A 15,853-nucleotide genomic window follows, 5' to 3' on the forward strand; every position below is an offset into this window, starting at 1 on the left:
AGTTCTTCGTCACATTAATGCTTTAATCACCCCTGTGCCTACTTATGAAAAACAACTAAAACAATAAGAAATTTGTCAAGGTTAAGTTTACTGCTGCCAGCCTGGAGAGAGCAGAACTATGAATGTGTCACTATAAGTCATCAAACTGTACCATCACATACAGGTTACTCATTAACTGCTTTTTAGTCCATCTCCATAAGAATATGGGTAAAAATAAGAGTTGAAAAGTTCTGCCGCCAGTATGCATGATGTTTTAAACAGTACCAGATTGTACAAGCATGTGACTCCGTGATGTCAAAACAGCAAAAGGGCTGCCGTTAATACACATGACCTTCCTTTAGGTTAAGATATGAAATCTATTTCTAGTAATTTGTCCAGTTCTGCTGCAGGTCTAATCAGACCAGATTTATAAAGAGAAAACTTGAATCTGTTAACTTTAAATATCATGTGTTTACTAACTGTTATGAGTTATGTAAAGTTTCTGTAATTCATGTCTTTTGCAATCATGCCTTTAATAGGAAATTGATGTATTTCTAATGATAGTCATTATTACTCTCCTGCCCCCCCCCCCCCCCCCCCAAAAAAAAGCTATTTGAATCCACACTGATGTGACTCCCGTCCATGAGTGCCATACCAGCCTTGACACAGAGACCTTATCACAATGTCCATGTAACCATGCACTGGCTTAGCTACAGACCAGCTAATTGCCTCTACCATGCTCACAGCCACACCTGGCTGACAACTGGCTACTGCAGCAACTCTGACAACATCGCACATTTAGAAGTAAAATTGTAAACAAGCCGCTTCAAGAACTAATACTTGTGAACATGATTTATTGCAATACTGAAACATTGTACCTCCTGCCCCTAGCATGTTTTTAACATTTGATTTACACTCTCTATTAGGATAAGTCCCCTTTCCTTAAAACATTAAATGTTAACTAACTTTCGTGAAGCCTCTTCAACAGTTATACATTTCTTGATTATCAAAGTTTATTAATGACACATAACCAGGTCTTTCAGAAGGGTGGTGGAGATTGTACAGCCCAAAGTGGTGTTAAGGCTAAAGGAAAGCATTATTATTATTATTATTATTATTATTATTATTATTATTATTACTACTTTTTTTTAGGTTACATAAGGAGCTCCACAGCACTGGGGTTGAATCCCACACACAGCTCAGCTGAGTTAGGGACAGTAACCACAGAGTGGCTGAGCAAGTAGTGCTTTCAGAAGATTCAAAGCCAAGCAAAGGGAGAGCAAAGATCAGTTATGTGGATTATGCAGGACAGCCAGTGAGAGAGTGGCCAAAGCAGTTGATTGCTGTCTTGTCCATCAGCCCTCCTACCTTACAGATGAATCCTCCTGCTCCTCCCATTCAGAGCAAAATGCTCTCCACCACAATGTGTGGTGCCATATGCAGTCATAGCAGATGACAGACCAATTGTACTCTGTAGAACAGAAGGAGAAAAAAATCTCCATTTTTTGGCAACTCCCCTTTTCATTCCATATGCTAGAGTGAACAGGATCAGTCCTAGATGCTGACTTATGCTCCTCAATCCATCCTGATACTACAGTTGTATAAAATGGCGGGTAATGTGATGTGTCGGGTAATAATGCTACCTATAGATCTTATCTTGGAGTTGTCTTTTGGTGTTATTTAGAAGCTGATTATAAGATGGAAAGAGTATACAGTATATAAACATTTAATTAGAGTGTGATAATGTGCCCCCAGACCCCCCACCCAACTAATACTCTAACTGTGATGACAGACTGATCTGTAGTGTAACCCAAAGTCTGGGTTAGTTCCAATTGACAATTGTTGTAATCTTTACCACTTGGTAGCTAGTGATACATTACTACATATGGCAGAGAAATAGGAAGTTGTTGAAAAGTTCTTTTAAGACTACCAACTACTAACTTAGGTGTTTTTTCTTACATCTCCCTGTTTGTTCTACTCAAATAAGGATAAGTGCTAATCAAAAGATTAATATGCTCAGTCTGTTTTATTCAAATTGTTATTTCTTGCTTCTTGGGAAAACTAATAAAATAACACTTAAAATCCAATATTCTACAATAATAATATTAATTTTTTTTTTTTTTTTTTTTTTTTTTGACAAAACAGCATTACACACGGTTCTTTTTACAGCATTCAGAGTGCAGCTAAGCAAATTTGCATGTTTACAGAAATCTGTAGGAAGGAGATGGCAACATTGCAAAGAGAAAAATGATGGGGCATTCTGTACTAAATTTTAAAGAATATTACAAAGAAGTGATCAAACTTCGGACTTGCTTGGAAATAATTGTTTTTTCTTGTTTCACATACCAACATAATTGACAAATGTGGAAACCTATGTGACTGATGTACTGAGGAAAAACACATGTGCATTTCAATTATAGAAAAGCCACAAGAGAGAACTTAACCATATATTTCAAAGTGAGGGTGTTCATACAGCAAAGCTGTAATGACAAACGGTTCTTGTGTTATTTCACTGCTTGCAGACTGTGTCATAAAATGTAATTACGTTATTGTTTATTGATTAATTTGAAGCTTTGCAATCAACAAGATTCAACAATAAGCCAAAGAAGACATATACTAAAGCTTGCACACAAGCATATTACAATATGAAAGCAATAAAATGATCATTACTCATAATCTGCAACTTAAATGCTAAATCAATATCATACTGAATTAAACAATTGGAAATTACACTCCAATGGGTAATATTTACCCATATCATCTTTTTAGAATAGCTAACATGGGAAGCATAACAGATTTTCTATAAGAGAGATCAAATAATCATACAAATCAAAATTAAAAATTGTGGTAAGGTGCTATCAGGTTTATTTTAACATTAAAACTTCCATAACCGTTTTTAATTTTTTTCCATTTTCATTGTCATTTTGTTCTTGTTTATCCACTCACTAATCACACACAAGAGTAACTTTTCTCCATAATTTTAAGCTTCTTTTGCTACAATTTTTTATAAAGGTATCACAGAATATGTTAGCATTATCTTCTAACAGCTATTCAATATGCAGTATATGGTCCCTGCAAGTTTAGACACTATCTCTGAAGATCTTCTTTTTTAACGATCTTATTCTCTTATTTTTCTGTTTAATTTAGTATTCAATCATACTGTAGCAAGGAAAGTCTTTCCTTATGACATGTGTATTTTGTGTTACAGAAATAAATTCTACAGTTGTTAAAAAAAACATTTTATTCCTGATCAACGACACTAACTTTTAATTGAAAAGTAAATGTTCAACTTCTATGACCACAAAAACAATAAATAAAAATAAGTTACAAGTAGAAAATGTCCAGATCAATAAAATTGAAACTTATCAATAACGTAGTTGGCCATTAATACATACTTTCACACTATTCCATCCCTAGTAATTTTTATGACTACTATTCATCTTTTTTCGGGCATAGAAATTGTAGGAGGAAGTGAAACAAAGCAAATATAATGAAGTGAAGCCTTGTGGTACATTGCAGTACAGTTTCTTGCAGCTACTTACAGAAAGATACAACAGCATGCGATGTGGGTTTACTTCCACAATATTGGAATATTTGGAGGTAATATACACACAAATTATCAAATGATCAGCATGCAAACAGCTTCAGCACTGTCAGTGTTTTAAAGGCTTTACATCTAACAAGTTTACTTAGGTGAGGCCTGTGTTACTGCAGTGACAACCTGGAAGACAGTGCTCTCATCTTCACAGCCATTGTAAAAAGCAAACTTAGAAAACTGTCTTTATGGCCTTCCAGTGCACATCTCCAGGAAAACCATACAGCAGCACACTGAATGTACCATTCCAGCCACTGCTTTTTATGGGAAAAACAAATTCATACTCACCTATGGTGGATCGTGTCTTGTCTAGTTCAGCAAGAATCCGATTATCCTGTTCAATCTTGGCCATGATGCGGTCAATTTCTGAGGAGGTGGCTGTCCCAGGTTGTTGCTGCTGAGGCGAGGGGTGTGATGTGTGATGGCCCAAAGATGGACCGGACCCAGCTTGTGCGTGTGTGCCCGATCCCGGAGCGTCGGCTGCAGCCGTCAGAGGGAGAGGCAGGGATGAGGGAGGAAGGGGACCACGACAATTAGCACCACTTCTACTGAACGCCGCCAGATCCGACATCGAAGGAGCCTTCCATAGCTGGCCCGAGCCAGCAGTAGGGGGCAACATCTGCGACTGCATGCGGTAGCCAGTAGAGCTGCAGCTATCTACAAAGCCTGCTGGCACTGGAGCTGGATTTCCGTGCTCACCGGGCGGGACGGCGTAGCGGTACCCCCCAGCAGTAGCAGTGAAGCCTGATGGAGGGTAGGAGGAAGGGAGGCTGTTCGCCTGCTGAATGCCGCTAGGGAAGCCTGCTACTCCACAACCTATAAATAACATGAGGACCGTGGCAAAGGTTTGGGACAGGCATGTGAAGGGGGCAGGCAGTGAATGAGGGTAAGGACAGGTGTTGAGATATGAATTAGCTCCAGCAAATAAACAAATGAGAAAATATGACTGATGATGAGGTGTGACATTACAAAACTGTCCATGCAAAAAAGGCATGCAAAACACAATTAGGATGGATATCAGAGACATAATAACGAGTTTCCAAAAAAGATATTTCTCAGAGCATCTTAGTAATGAATTTAAAATTATTTTACAATTACTTTGCACATAACAAAGAATATTACCACAGACAAGACTGTGATAATCAAAAGGAAATATTGAATTATTACTGCTGCACTATGTGATATCTTCAGTTTGAGACAAGATTCAAATAATGATACTTAATTCTTTGGTAAAAATCCATTCTACTTTGACATTAATACTCTCTTTTTCACTCTTGATAAACTGTAACTGTGCTATACAGTTAAAAAAACTACATTAGCATTACAAAATTGCATTGATTAACCCAGTGCTATCAAATTCGGCAATATGTGTTAGCACTTTCTACATATACTGATACTGTACTTCCTTTTACAATGAACAGTCATGTTATTCACATCTGAGAAGAGGGCAGTTAAGTGTAGTAGTCTACACATTTCTTTCTTTCTCTAATTATTGATCTTTATTCTTTGAAAGTCTGTCATTATGCTCTGGGCATGAAAAAAATTGCACTCAGATATGATAAGAAACTAAAAGTGCTTCTACTGTGCTGCATTCTCAGGCAAAATGCAACACAAAGGTGACAAAAAATAAAGAGAAAAAAAGCATGCATGTCTATTATTTGCATGCAAGGGCAGAGACAAATGTTACCCCTCAGTACACTGTAACAGTTGGACAGTGAATTGAAAATAATAGCTGGAATCCTGATAAACACTGTAAGAAGTTATTACAGACACATAACATACAAAAAGTAAATTCTAAACAGGTGCAACTTACGGACTGACATTCTGAAAGAAAAAACACTGGAATAATAGTACATTTGGTGCACCAAACACATTAAAATTTCAATCAATACACATAATAAACTGCAATGGGGAAACTTAGGATTTGGTAACTGCAGCTGAGGAACACATACAATTTCCATTTCACATATGAAGCCAAATAAAATATTTATCAACAACGAAAATATTTACTTCCACACTTGATACATCTAGTTTTTTTCCACAAAGAAAATACAGAAAGCTTAGCAAAAATACTTGTATTTCATGGCCATGAAATCTGCAATTGCAGAATCTACATAACTAATTCAGATCCTGAAGTGGGACTTACCATTTCAATGAAAAAAATATGATTATTTACAACTGGATCTAGTGTCTGCTCACCCACATGAGTTGTGACTAATTGTTTTAGATCAATCGGATGATAATTGCTGAGTATATTTACCAAGATGAAATAACTTAATGTCAAAGCTACAGATAAAATTCTTCTTATGTCCTTAAGATACAACAAATGAAAGTAAACCTATGCACATTCCATGTTCCTGCATGAATTTTTTGCATACTTCTTAATATTCATAGGTAAGCCAATATTGGATTGTGACTCATCACTGTAGTAGTCTGAAGTAGTGTGAAGTGCAATAACAACAAAACAGGATTTTCTAAATTAAAAATTATTTAAATAAATAAAACAGTCCAATAAGGGAATACAGATAGCAGCACATAACTGATAAAATGTATTGAGAAATTTCAACTTTTTAAGTTGGAAATAAAAAAACCAAATACAGGTAATATACCTACTTGTAAACAAACAGCCATGGTGTTAGAAAAAATGTAACAAAAACCTCATTCACTGGGAGCTAAGACATGGTTGCAAAAATAATAAGTCAGGAAAAGAGTAATTATTAAAATCTTAGGTTATAAATTATGCTCATCTACAAGAAAAAGTTTACAGTAACTGTGGAATGCTTTATGACTCACACAAAAAATGACTTTTAAATGGCACTATTTATTTGAAAGCTCTGAGGGCATGTGATCAGCATGTGAACTGGTCTTGTTGATCCCATGCTCAAAGATGTAGAAACACTCAGGTTCTGGACTAAGACAAGTCTGAGGATAGCTCTCCTGAGGCTTAGTGCTATTCTGATGTCTCAAACTCTTCATTCAAGCCCTGAAAGTTTACTGTAGCAGGGGTAGCATTCTCAGTTTCTACTATCACACTGGGTGCTGGGCCATTGCAGTTCAAAGTCAGGTGAAATAATATTGGGAAACATGGATTCAGGGAACTTATCCAATGGTGTCAGCCTATGAGACATGCACAACTATTTCTATGCTCACACTTTGTTACAAATAATTTGACTAAACAAACAGTGAAATGTATCTTGGACACCAAAATGCTTACAGATACTTTTATTTAGGGCAATGTACTTTTAACTGAAGTTAGGTTTATGAAGTTAAAAAAGGAGCTAAATAACATCAAATGGCACATAATAAGGTTATTGAAAGATATACATGGAACTCATTCAAGTCTATGTTCCAATCTGCTAAAATTAAGATGAGGTATAGAACATATCTACGAATGGTTACAGAAGTTGTTAAATCACAGTACATCCCACTTAAAGATGATAGCACAGAGATTTAAACTGAAAGGAGAGCAAAAATGTGTGATGATTCTTCAGTGGGAAACTTCGGTATGATATCAGAAGTGACAGAGGTCGAATATTAATAAAAATTGTCATAAAAAAGTATGTTTGTCCTTAACACATTCATCTCGGAGATAACTAAAAGGAAATGGTCTTAGCAAGAACCTAATGGAATTAAAGATCAAACTGTCTACACTGTATAAATAATACAGAAACTGTACAGAATATGATGATCTTGAATCACTTTAGGATTAATGTGATTACAGACCTTTAAGACCACAATGGTCAAATAATCCCAAGTCCCAGGTTTGATCCCAGTGACAATTTAGATTTTCAATAAAAATCATCAGCAGTGGCAGTTCAAGATTTCTGATATTAGGAGTCACTGTCTTTCTGCCAACAGCCTTATCAAAGACCATGGAGGACTGATAAGAGGTTCAGAGGATCTTCAGGATGAAAGGATTTCAATGATTAGATTTGGTGATGACATTGTGATTATCTGTAAAAGCGAAAAAAAATTACAGGAGCTGCTGATGCAATGAACAGTCTAATGAGCAGGTAATATGGAGTGAGAGTAAACCAAATAATGACAAAAGTAATGAGAAGAGGCAGAAATGAGATTAGCAATAAACTTAACATCAAAACTAAGGGCCACATAGTAGACGAATCATAGGAATTCTGCTGCCGTGGAAGCAAAATAGCACATGAAGAATGAAGCAAGAACGATATAAGAAGTAGATTATTATATGACAAGAGAGCATTCCTCATTTTAAAAATATGTACTCGAATAAAAAACGGGATGAAATTTCAGAGGCTGTATGTATCAAGCACACCACTGTATGGACGTGTGCCATGGACAGTGGCAAAAGGGTTTGAGATGTGAAGTTAAAGAACAGTATTGAAACTTAGGTGGACTGATAAGAAAAGAAATGTGGAAATTCTCTATAGAATTCATGAGTGAAGGAATATATGAGAACAATGATAATAAGAGAATGACATAACTTATGTTAAGACATCAAGGCATAACTTTAATAAAAGGTAAAAAAGTATCTTTAAAAAATGAAGTTCAGACAAAAGGTAAAGTCTGTGGCACAAGCCTGTTACTGGATTATTTGCCTGACTGTAAGCAGACAGCAGTCTTTCTATCCTCTATGGCACTAGGAGAGTGAAGTGTTGAGGGCTTCTCACTCCAACTGCCTTTAACCCCTAGGGAAGATCTCCAGATCTCATTTTGATAATGAGCAGAGTGGACCTGGGGCCATCCTGGATGGACTGGAATGAGGAACACCCCCTGCACCTATTTAGAATGGAACCACCATAGACAAATTGGGAAATTATTTTACAAAAGCACTAAGTAAATCCATAAACAATGTTCTAGGTAAGAAGAAGAATAAAATGAAAAGAAAATGATTATTGGAACATAACAGAATATGCTGGAGCAAACAAAATTAATGTGCAATGTCTTTAAGAGGACATGAGAAGGTAAAATGAATACAATGTACTCCTGATTATTTGTGTGTGGATTATCTGGTTTCTGGTTTGCAGTTTATCTGTGCCTCCTTTTTTTTATAGGAGGGACAGCGGGAGAGGGAGGAGGGAGAGAGCAATATTTTTCTCTAGAAAACAGCGATAAACAACCAGCCGAGAGACAGTAAGTGCCATTTCCATTGTGTAGATGCTGAATGACAACAAAGTCATGGAACAGCTAGCCTGTTCCATGTAAATTGAACACAAACTCAGTTTTCTGATGTTAATTGGCATGTAAGTGTCAATAAACCAAGTTAAAAGAAATTTATAAAAGAGATGACAGGGAAATGAAAGAAACATATGGTAAAATTGAAACAAAAAAATATGTGCTGAAAAAGCTAAATTTTTTCATGAACCTCTAGGGTTAGATGGAGAATTTAGCGCCTCATCTGTATGGCTACCTGGATTCAATGTTGTGGGATTTGCGAAATTATTGTGCCTGGAGAGCACCTTGGTTCAAATTTGCAGCAGCTGATATTTTCCAAGAATAGTTCCAGAAATTTGTGGAAGAAGAGAATTTCACACCATATCAAATTTATAATGCAGATGAAAATGGTTTGTATTGGAAATGTCTACCAACCAGGGGGGGGGGGGGGGGGGGGGAGATTCAATGCAATGATATAGCAGCTAAGTGTCTCCCTGTAAATGAAAAAGGGGTGTGGATGGAAAGCGAAATTTTCCTAAAGTGGTTCCATACACATTTATTACCATAAGTTCAGTGGTTTCCACAAGAGAAAAGATTTCCACAGAAGGCTCATAATGCCATTTCACATCCTGATAAGAGCATTCTCATATGCGATCATGGTCTAATCACAACTAAGCAACTACATCAAAATGTAACTGCCATTATGCCACCAATGGACCAAAGTGTAACTGCATCAGTAAAACGACATTACCGGGCTGGTCTACTTACAACACTAGTCCATGAGGATGATTTGGTGGCATTGTGAAAGAAGTTGACAATTCTAGATGTCATACGCAAGACTTTTGATGCCTGGCAGGTAGTCAAGCTAAACACACTAGCATCAGGAACAGCATGCTCCTTTATGTATTTATGAGATCCAAGATAGCAGGAAGGACAGCATCAGTCATAATATTTAATCTCTTTATTGCAGATCGATTTCAGCTACTGTGTAGCTGCCTTCAGTGCAATTATATTGAAGTCATGATGACTCTTTGTAAATAAAATCATACATGATACCACATTGCCATTAAAGGTTATCTGTAATGACAGTATGGTAGCATGTGCAATTTTGTTTACAAATAGTCATCATGACTGGGATATAATTGCACTGAAGATAGCTACACTGTAGCTGAAATGGATCTTCAATAAACAGATTAAAAATTTACAGCCAACACTGCCCTTTCTCCTATCTTGGATCTTGCAGTTAATAGAAGAAAGTGATTTTCAAGGTTTCAGTGATGAAGAAATAACAACTACACAAATAATGCATCTGGCAACAACTTTAAATGATTTTGAAGATGCTTATGAATAAAACTTGAACCAGTCACTGACGGCTAATGGATGTGATGCCAAAACAGTGAGTGCTGCTTCACAACAAAACAAAGGAGAGTACAGCGAATGTGAAAGTGGGAATGAAGACAGTTACCTTGACAGTCATTGTACTGCACTGCATTGTGTTGATACTCTTCTTGATTACATGCGCGAGAGAGGGTTTCAGTACAATGACATTATTGCTGCAAGAAAAATTCAAAATGCTACACAAGAAATGTTAACTCTTTTTCAGGAGCAGACCACTATCAGAGACTGTTTTAAGAAAAAAACAAGTCTGTAGTACCCAGGCATAGAACTTGGATAAACTTTCAAACAAAGAATGTGTGTTTGAAAATATATAGAATACTTGTGTTTTTCGATTTTCCGTGCGTCTTCTTCTCCAAATTTCCCTGAACAATTGGGAATATACTGTATTTGATAAGACAAACTACTGTAAAAAGTAATACCGAGTGTATCAAAGTGAATACTGGGATTTTAAGACTTTGTAGCATTTATTAAATTCAAATTATAACTTGGAAATAATACATCAAATGAAGAGTGACTAACACTTTTGTTTTTATAACAGTACACATGTAATGTTTTCTGCGTCTTCTGATAGAAGGTGCTAATAGCAAAGATGGCAGCTAGTGAACAAAGTTTTTTTGTGTTTTACACTTTGCAAGGACTGAACCTGTTGTTACAATGCAATGTGCATTCTGTATTAAGTTCCACTGTAATCTTTCAACTAACAATAACATCCATGGATGGTATAATCAGTTTAAAGACACAAACGGTCAAAGACACAAACTGTCTTTGCAAAGAAAAGACTAGAGGATGACCAAGAGTGGCTGAAGAACATGTTGAACAAGTCAGACAATCTTTCACACATAGCCACAAGAAATCATTTCGGTAGGCTAGTCATGAATTACCAGTTTCAGTGACATGTGTGGAGACTCAAAGAGAACACTTACAACTGTACCCTTATCATTTGCAATTGTTAAAAGCTCTAAACCATACAGACCATAGTTTATGTGCCAATTTTGCAAACAATATGTTGCATGGTTTACTTGCCAACTTTGCAAACAAAATGTTGGTGCATGTCAATAAAGACTTCCTGGATCATATTGTCTTCGGTGATGAATTGACATCTCACCTACACGCAAATGTAAACATACATAATGTGAACATATTGGGTCAGCAAATACCCACGATATGGTGCAATTGCAATGAGACTCTTCTAAATTGAATATTTTCAGTGCTGTATCCTGGTGGAAAGGATATGGGCCTACCTTTCTGATGAAGTAAGTGTAACTGGTGCTTCTCACCTTGATGTGCCAGAACTATGACTTTCTTCTTAACTGGAAAAAGCTGAACCACTCATCTATCAACTCAATATGTGCCTTGTGACCAACAGTGCTCATATTGAACACTTGTAAGAAAAAACTTTTTGAGTTGCTCTTTCAGTTGGTGTATTATTTATAACTGCAAGTTGAAAGTAATAAATACTAAGAAATCTTAAAATGCCAATATTCATCTTGAAACACCCAATAGTATTCTGACAGCAAGCAATAACAGAGGCAAAATTAATGCCATATGCGGTGCATAAAGCCATTTGAAATATGAAGAAAGGAAAAGCACCTGAAGATGGCCATGTGTCGGTGAAAACGATTAAAGCTGGATGGAAAGTAAGCCATGATGAACTTGGTAAATTATTTATGGAATGTTTGCAGAAGTAGACAGTTCCTCAAGAGTCAAACAAGACAGAAGACAAATAAGATAGAAGAAACTACAGAACAATCAGTCTATGAAGTGACTTTTGACATGTGGCTGTGGTAAAGTGTATTGAGACAGAAAAGGAAGTACAATAAAAGAGTTATTAAAAAGCAGGAACACCACATGTGGTTAAAACAGAGTGTTAAATCTGCTGTGAAATCAAGGCCAAGAAGTGGATCAGGAAGCCACTTCTGTGGCACAACAATAATATTTTGATAAAAATTACCCTTCTCTGGCTCTGTCTGTTTCGCTTTCTAAGCAATGACAAAGGCCCACCAATAGCAGTTAGAAGAACTTCACTCAGCAACTCTAATCTTCAGAATAAGTGTAGGAAAACTCCATTTTTATAAGTGTACATGAAGATTAGGGTGACCAAGATCTGATCCCAGTTTTAAGGGAGATGACCAAATCCAACCACATTTTAAAGAAGGTTTAAGTCACAATGAACTTTTACTGCACAGTTACATCGCATTTCCTTGGAACAGATAACAAAGGAGATACAAAAAACCTGTCATACTTTGTTTTTGCATCTTCATTTTCACTTCAAGAGCATTGATGAAAATTTATTCATTTTGAAGCAAATGAATACACAAGTGAACATTGAACAGTATAGTAGGTCTGATTACTGAAAAAAGACTGCACAAATTGGAACATGTTGTGCTGATCAGTCTCTGTTTCCGATTGCTGTCAACTTAAGCAATCTATTAGCACTTTCTCTTTCAAAGTATTGCGAAATGTTATATTATGCGAGTCAATTGAGAAATAAATAACATAATGAGTGTATTTAAACATAAACGTCTGCATAATCCTCTTTTGCAAGTCTTTGTTAATTCCATTTGTTATTTATACCACGGCTGCTAATTGATACAAGACGAGCACATCTATGGATTGCCAGTACTGACTGAGAAACAAATAAACATTTCCCCCTCTCAAGGCTCCTCCAACCTGTATGCTATGTCATTCTTTCTCTGCTCCATGCACTAGCTTGAGCCAAACCACCTCCTTTCCATAGAAGCACGAACAGAAAAAAGACTGTATATTGAGAATAGTATAGATTATTATACAAACACTTTTCAAGACCTGTTATTCAGTGAATTTGACTGTCAATATTACTTTGCTGGATTAATATGAGGGTTGCCCAGAAAGTAATGCACCGCATTTTTTTTCGTCAACAATTCTTCATTGAATATAATGAAAACTAAACACACAAATGGCGATTTATCCACACACCCTATTTTTCCACATAATCTCCATCCCATTCTATGGCCTTCCTCCAGCACAAAACAAGGGCGTGTATAACCTGCCAGTACCAAACCTTGTTCTAGTGGCAAAGTCAGTGCTTCACTGTGTGAATCACTTCCTCGCTGTCCTCAAAATGTCTTCCATAAGTGGCATCCTTTAATGGCCGAAACAAGTGGAAGTCCGAGGGGGCTAGGTTAAGACTAGAGGGTGGATAGAGTAACACTGTCCAACCCTGTTTTACGATGTGTTTTGCAATCGTCAGACTTGTGTGGGGCTGGGCGTTATCTGCAAAAAATCTCCTGGTTTGCTATGGAACCGAAGTTGCCATAAGTGCATATTGAGTTTTGTTAATGTGTTCACATACGTTTCTGGATTAATGGTACCGCCTCTTGGCATCACATCAATGAGAATCACACATTTGCAGTCCCAGAACATGGTGATCATGACCTTAACAGCAGAGGCAGTTGGATCAAAATGGTGTCACAATCCGGGACAAGAAGGCCTCCTCCTCAGCTTCAAAATATTGCAACAAGTCAAGACAAATGTTTCTTCTGTGCGATTTTTGACCCACTGTTAGACAGCATGGGTCCCATCTTGCATACACTTTCGAATATCCAAGAGTCTGGATAATTGCACCCACCCTTCCTTTGCTGATTGACAGATGTAGAACCAACTGCCGAGTTGTAATGCATCTGTCCGCGTGAATGACAACATCAGCTCACTGCAACATGTCAGGTATGACAGCCATAGATGGTCTCCCCTGACCACTACAAATCATGGAGCTTTGCCAAACCACTTTATGATGACTCACCCTCTGTGTCCAGTGAATAACTGTACTTCCATAGACTTTGCACAAGCGTTTGTGAATATTCCCCGCAGTTTCTTTCACTGCAGTGAGAAATTCAATGAGAGCATATTGTTTTAATGTACATCACCAACAGATGCCATTTTGCAACTGTCCTGCAGCTACGGTATCAGTCGGAAGTGACGGAAACTTGGCACACTCACTCAGGAGACTTCAAATAATACATATGTAACATTTCTAATTCATAAAATTGTTTTCAGCTGAGAAAAAATGCAGTGCATTACTTTCTGGACAACCCTGGTATTTTTAACAGTCAACACTGACAAAATATGTGTGATAAACAGATGGTTATTAAAGGAAGTAAGAGGATTTTAAAAAATTGTTATAATACAGGAGATACTCAGAAATATGGGAGAGTTGATCAGCCTGTGTGACACTGGCTTCTGATAGTGTTCAGCTAACTGGGAACACCAGAAGATCCTGAAGAAGATCTCAATAAAGGGGTCAAAATGTTAATTGTTTGAGTCTAGTAATGTATCACATGTAAAAAACTGGAAGGCACAGAGCATACATCATTTCTTAACATTTGGAACAAATGTACCCATTTATCCCTTCAAACCCCACAACTTTTTTCTTGAATTCCTATCAAAGCTGTTAATGTTGGATGGTCTTCTCCAAAAAATTAAAAATTATGTACAATGTTCACTGTCTTTCTGTTTTTCAATGTCTTATTATTTGTTTCAGGTTCTCTCTTCAGAGGGGTGTCTTACAGAAATCTGAGACACACTGAGATAAATTAAGGTAGTTCAGTTTCAATTTAATTAAGCACTATCATGGCCATGACTTCATTGTTTCCACAGAGCAAACACTTGTACACATCAAAATACAATACAGAAGCAAGATGTCTGCATACCAGGTTGACTAGATGGGCGCCCATGTGGCAATACTCGTGAGGTGGTTTGGTGCATGTCACCAAGGTTGTCAAGTGCAGATGACGTCATGACTGCTGGGCGATTTGGACCCGCACTCCCACCGCCATCAACCCTTGCAGAGTCTGAAATTATTTTAAATAAGAGACTATCAGCTTTTCAAATGAATGATGTACACAGTGAATAAAATGATCTGGTAATTAACATAATCAAAAACTAAAATTAAAAGATAAACATAACAAATATAAATGTATTACCAAATAAAAGAAATTGGACAATGGACTTAACACATTGGTTATCATCAAAATACAAACAGAAAATAACTGTCATGGCAGAATATATGATAGAACTTTGAATATAGTGCACAGCATTTTTAACATATTAATGACATTCATGATGGACAAAAAATGTTAACATACCAGACCTGACAACTGAACCAGTGACAAATGTTGCACAGCAGACTGGAACACTAATATACAAGCATGCTTAATTTTGTACCTTCTGCTATTTCTAAAGCTTACCCATCAATAAAACAAGAGGAGGGTAAAGAAAGCATATAGGTAAGATGTGCAGGACTGACAGTGCAATAAGAGATGCACCAAAATTTCAAAAATGTTGTCAATAATGAACTGTGAATGAAAAGATTTGGTTTGGGGCCTCTGCTGTTTCTGCAGCATATTTTGTGGACCATTCTCCAAGAGAAAGTCTGTTTTTAGCTTTCTTGCCTTCTTTAAATGGGCTTAATGGGAAGTTGCTTTTACAGGTAGCTTCTTTTACGTATCACCAAACCCAATATAATCTAAAATACTTATACAGAATTTGTAGATTTGTAATGTTGGCTGGAATATACCCTGGAATTTTGAACTAGCAGGGATAGAATACATGGATGCCAGATTCCAGCCACAAGTGTCAAAGGACATAAAAAGGAAGAAATAATTAAGAAGGCAATGAGATAGGACTGTAGCCAATCATGATATTATTCAGTCTGTACACTGAGCAAGCAGTAAAGGTATCTAATAATAGATCTGGAAAGAGAATTTCAGTTCAGGGAGA

General features: G+C 36.8%; 2 protein-coding genes across 2 annotated transcripts in view; both read right to left on the minus strand.

Annotated features, from left to right (window-relative positions):
- Positions 1-4,601, minus strand: part of LOC124545802 (class E vacuolar protein-sorting machinery protein hse1-like) — a 68,067-nt gene extending 63,466 nt beyond the window's left edge. Inside the window, exon 1 of the mRNA XM_047124748.1 lies at positions 3,863-4,601. Coding sequence (XP_046980704.1) covers positions 3,863-4,601 — 739 coding nt within the window. The remainder of the gene's footprint in view (positions 1-3,862) is intronic.
- Positions 4,602-14,749: 10,148 nt separating this feature from the next.
- Positions 14,750-15,853, minus strand: part of LOC124545803 (peripheral-type benzodiazepine receptor-associated protein 1-like) — a 149,989-nt gene continuing 148,885 nt past the window's right edge. Inside the window, exon 6 of the mRNA XM_047124749.1 lies at positions 14,750-14,925. Within this exon, the coding sequence (XP_046980705.1) occupies positions 14,750-14,925 (176 nt within the window). The remainder of the gene's footprint in view (positions 14,926-15,853) is intronic.

The sequence above is a fragment of the Schistocerca americana genome, chromosome 8, assembly GCF_021461395.2.
Source record: "Schistocerca americana isolate TAMUIC-IGC-003095 chromosome 8, iqSchAmer2.1, whole genome shotgun sequence".
Classification (NCBI taxonomy): domain Eukaryota; kingdom Metazoa; phylum Arthropoda; class Insecta; order Orthoptera; family Acrididae; genus Schistocerca; species Schistocerca americana.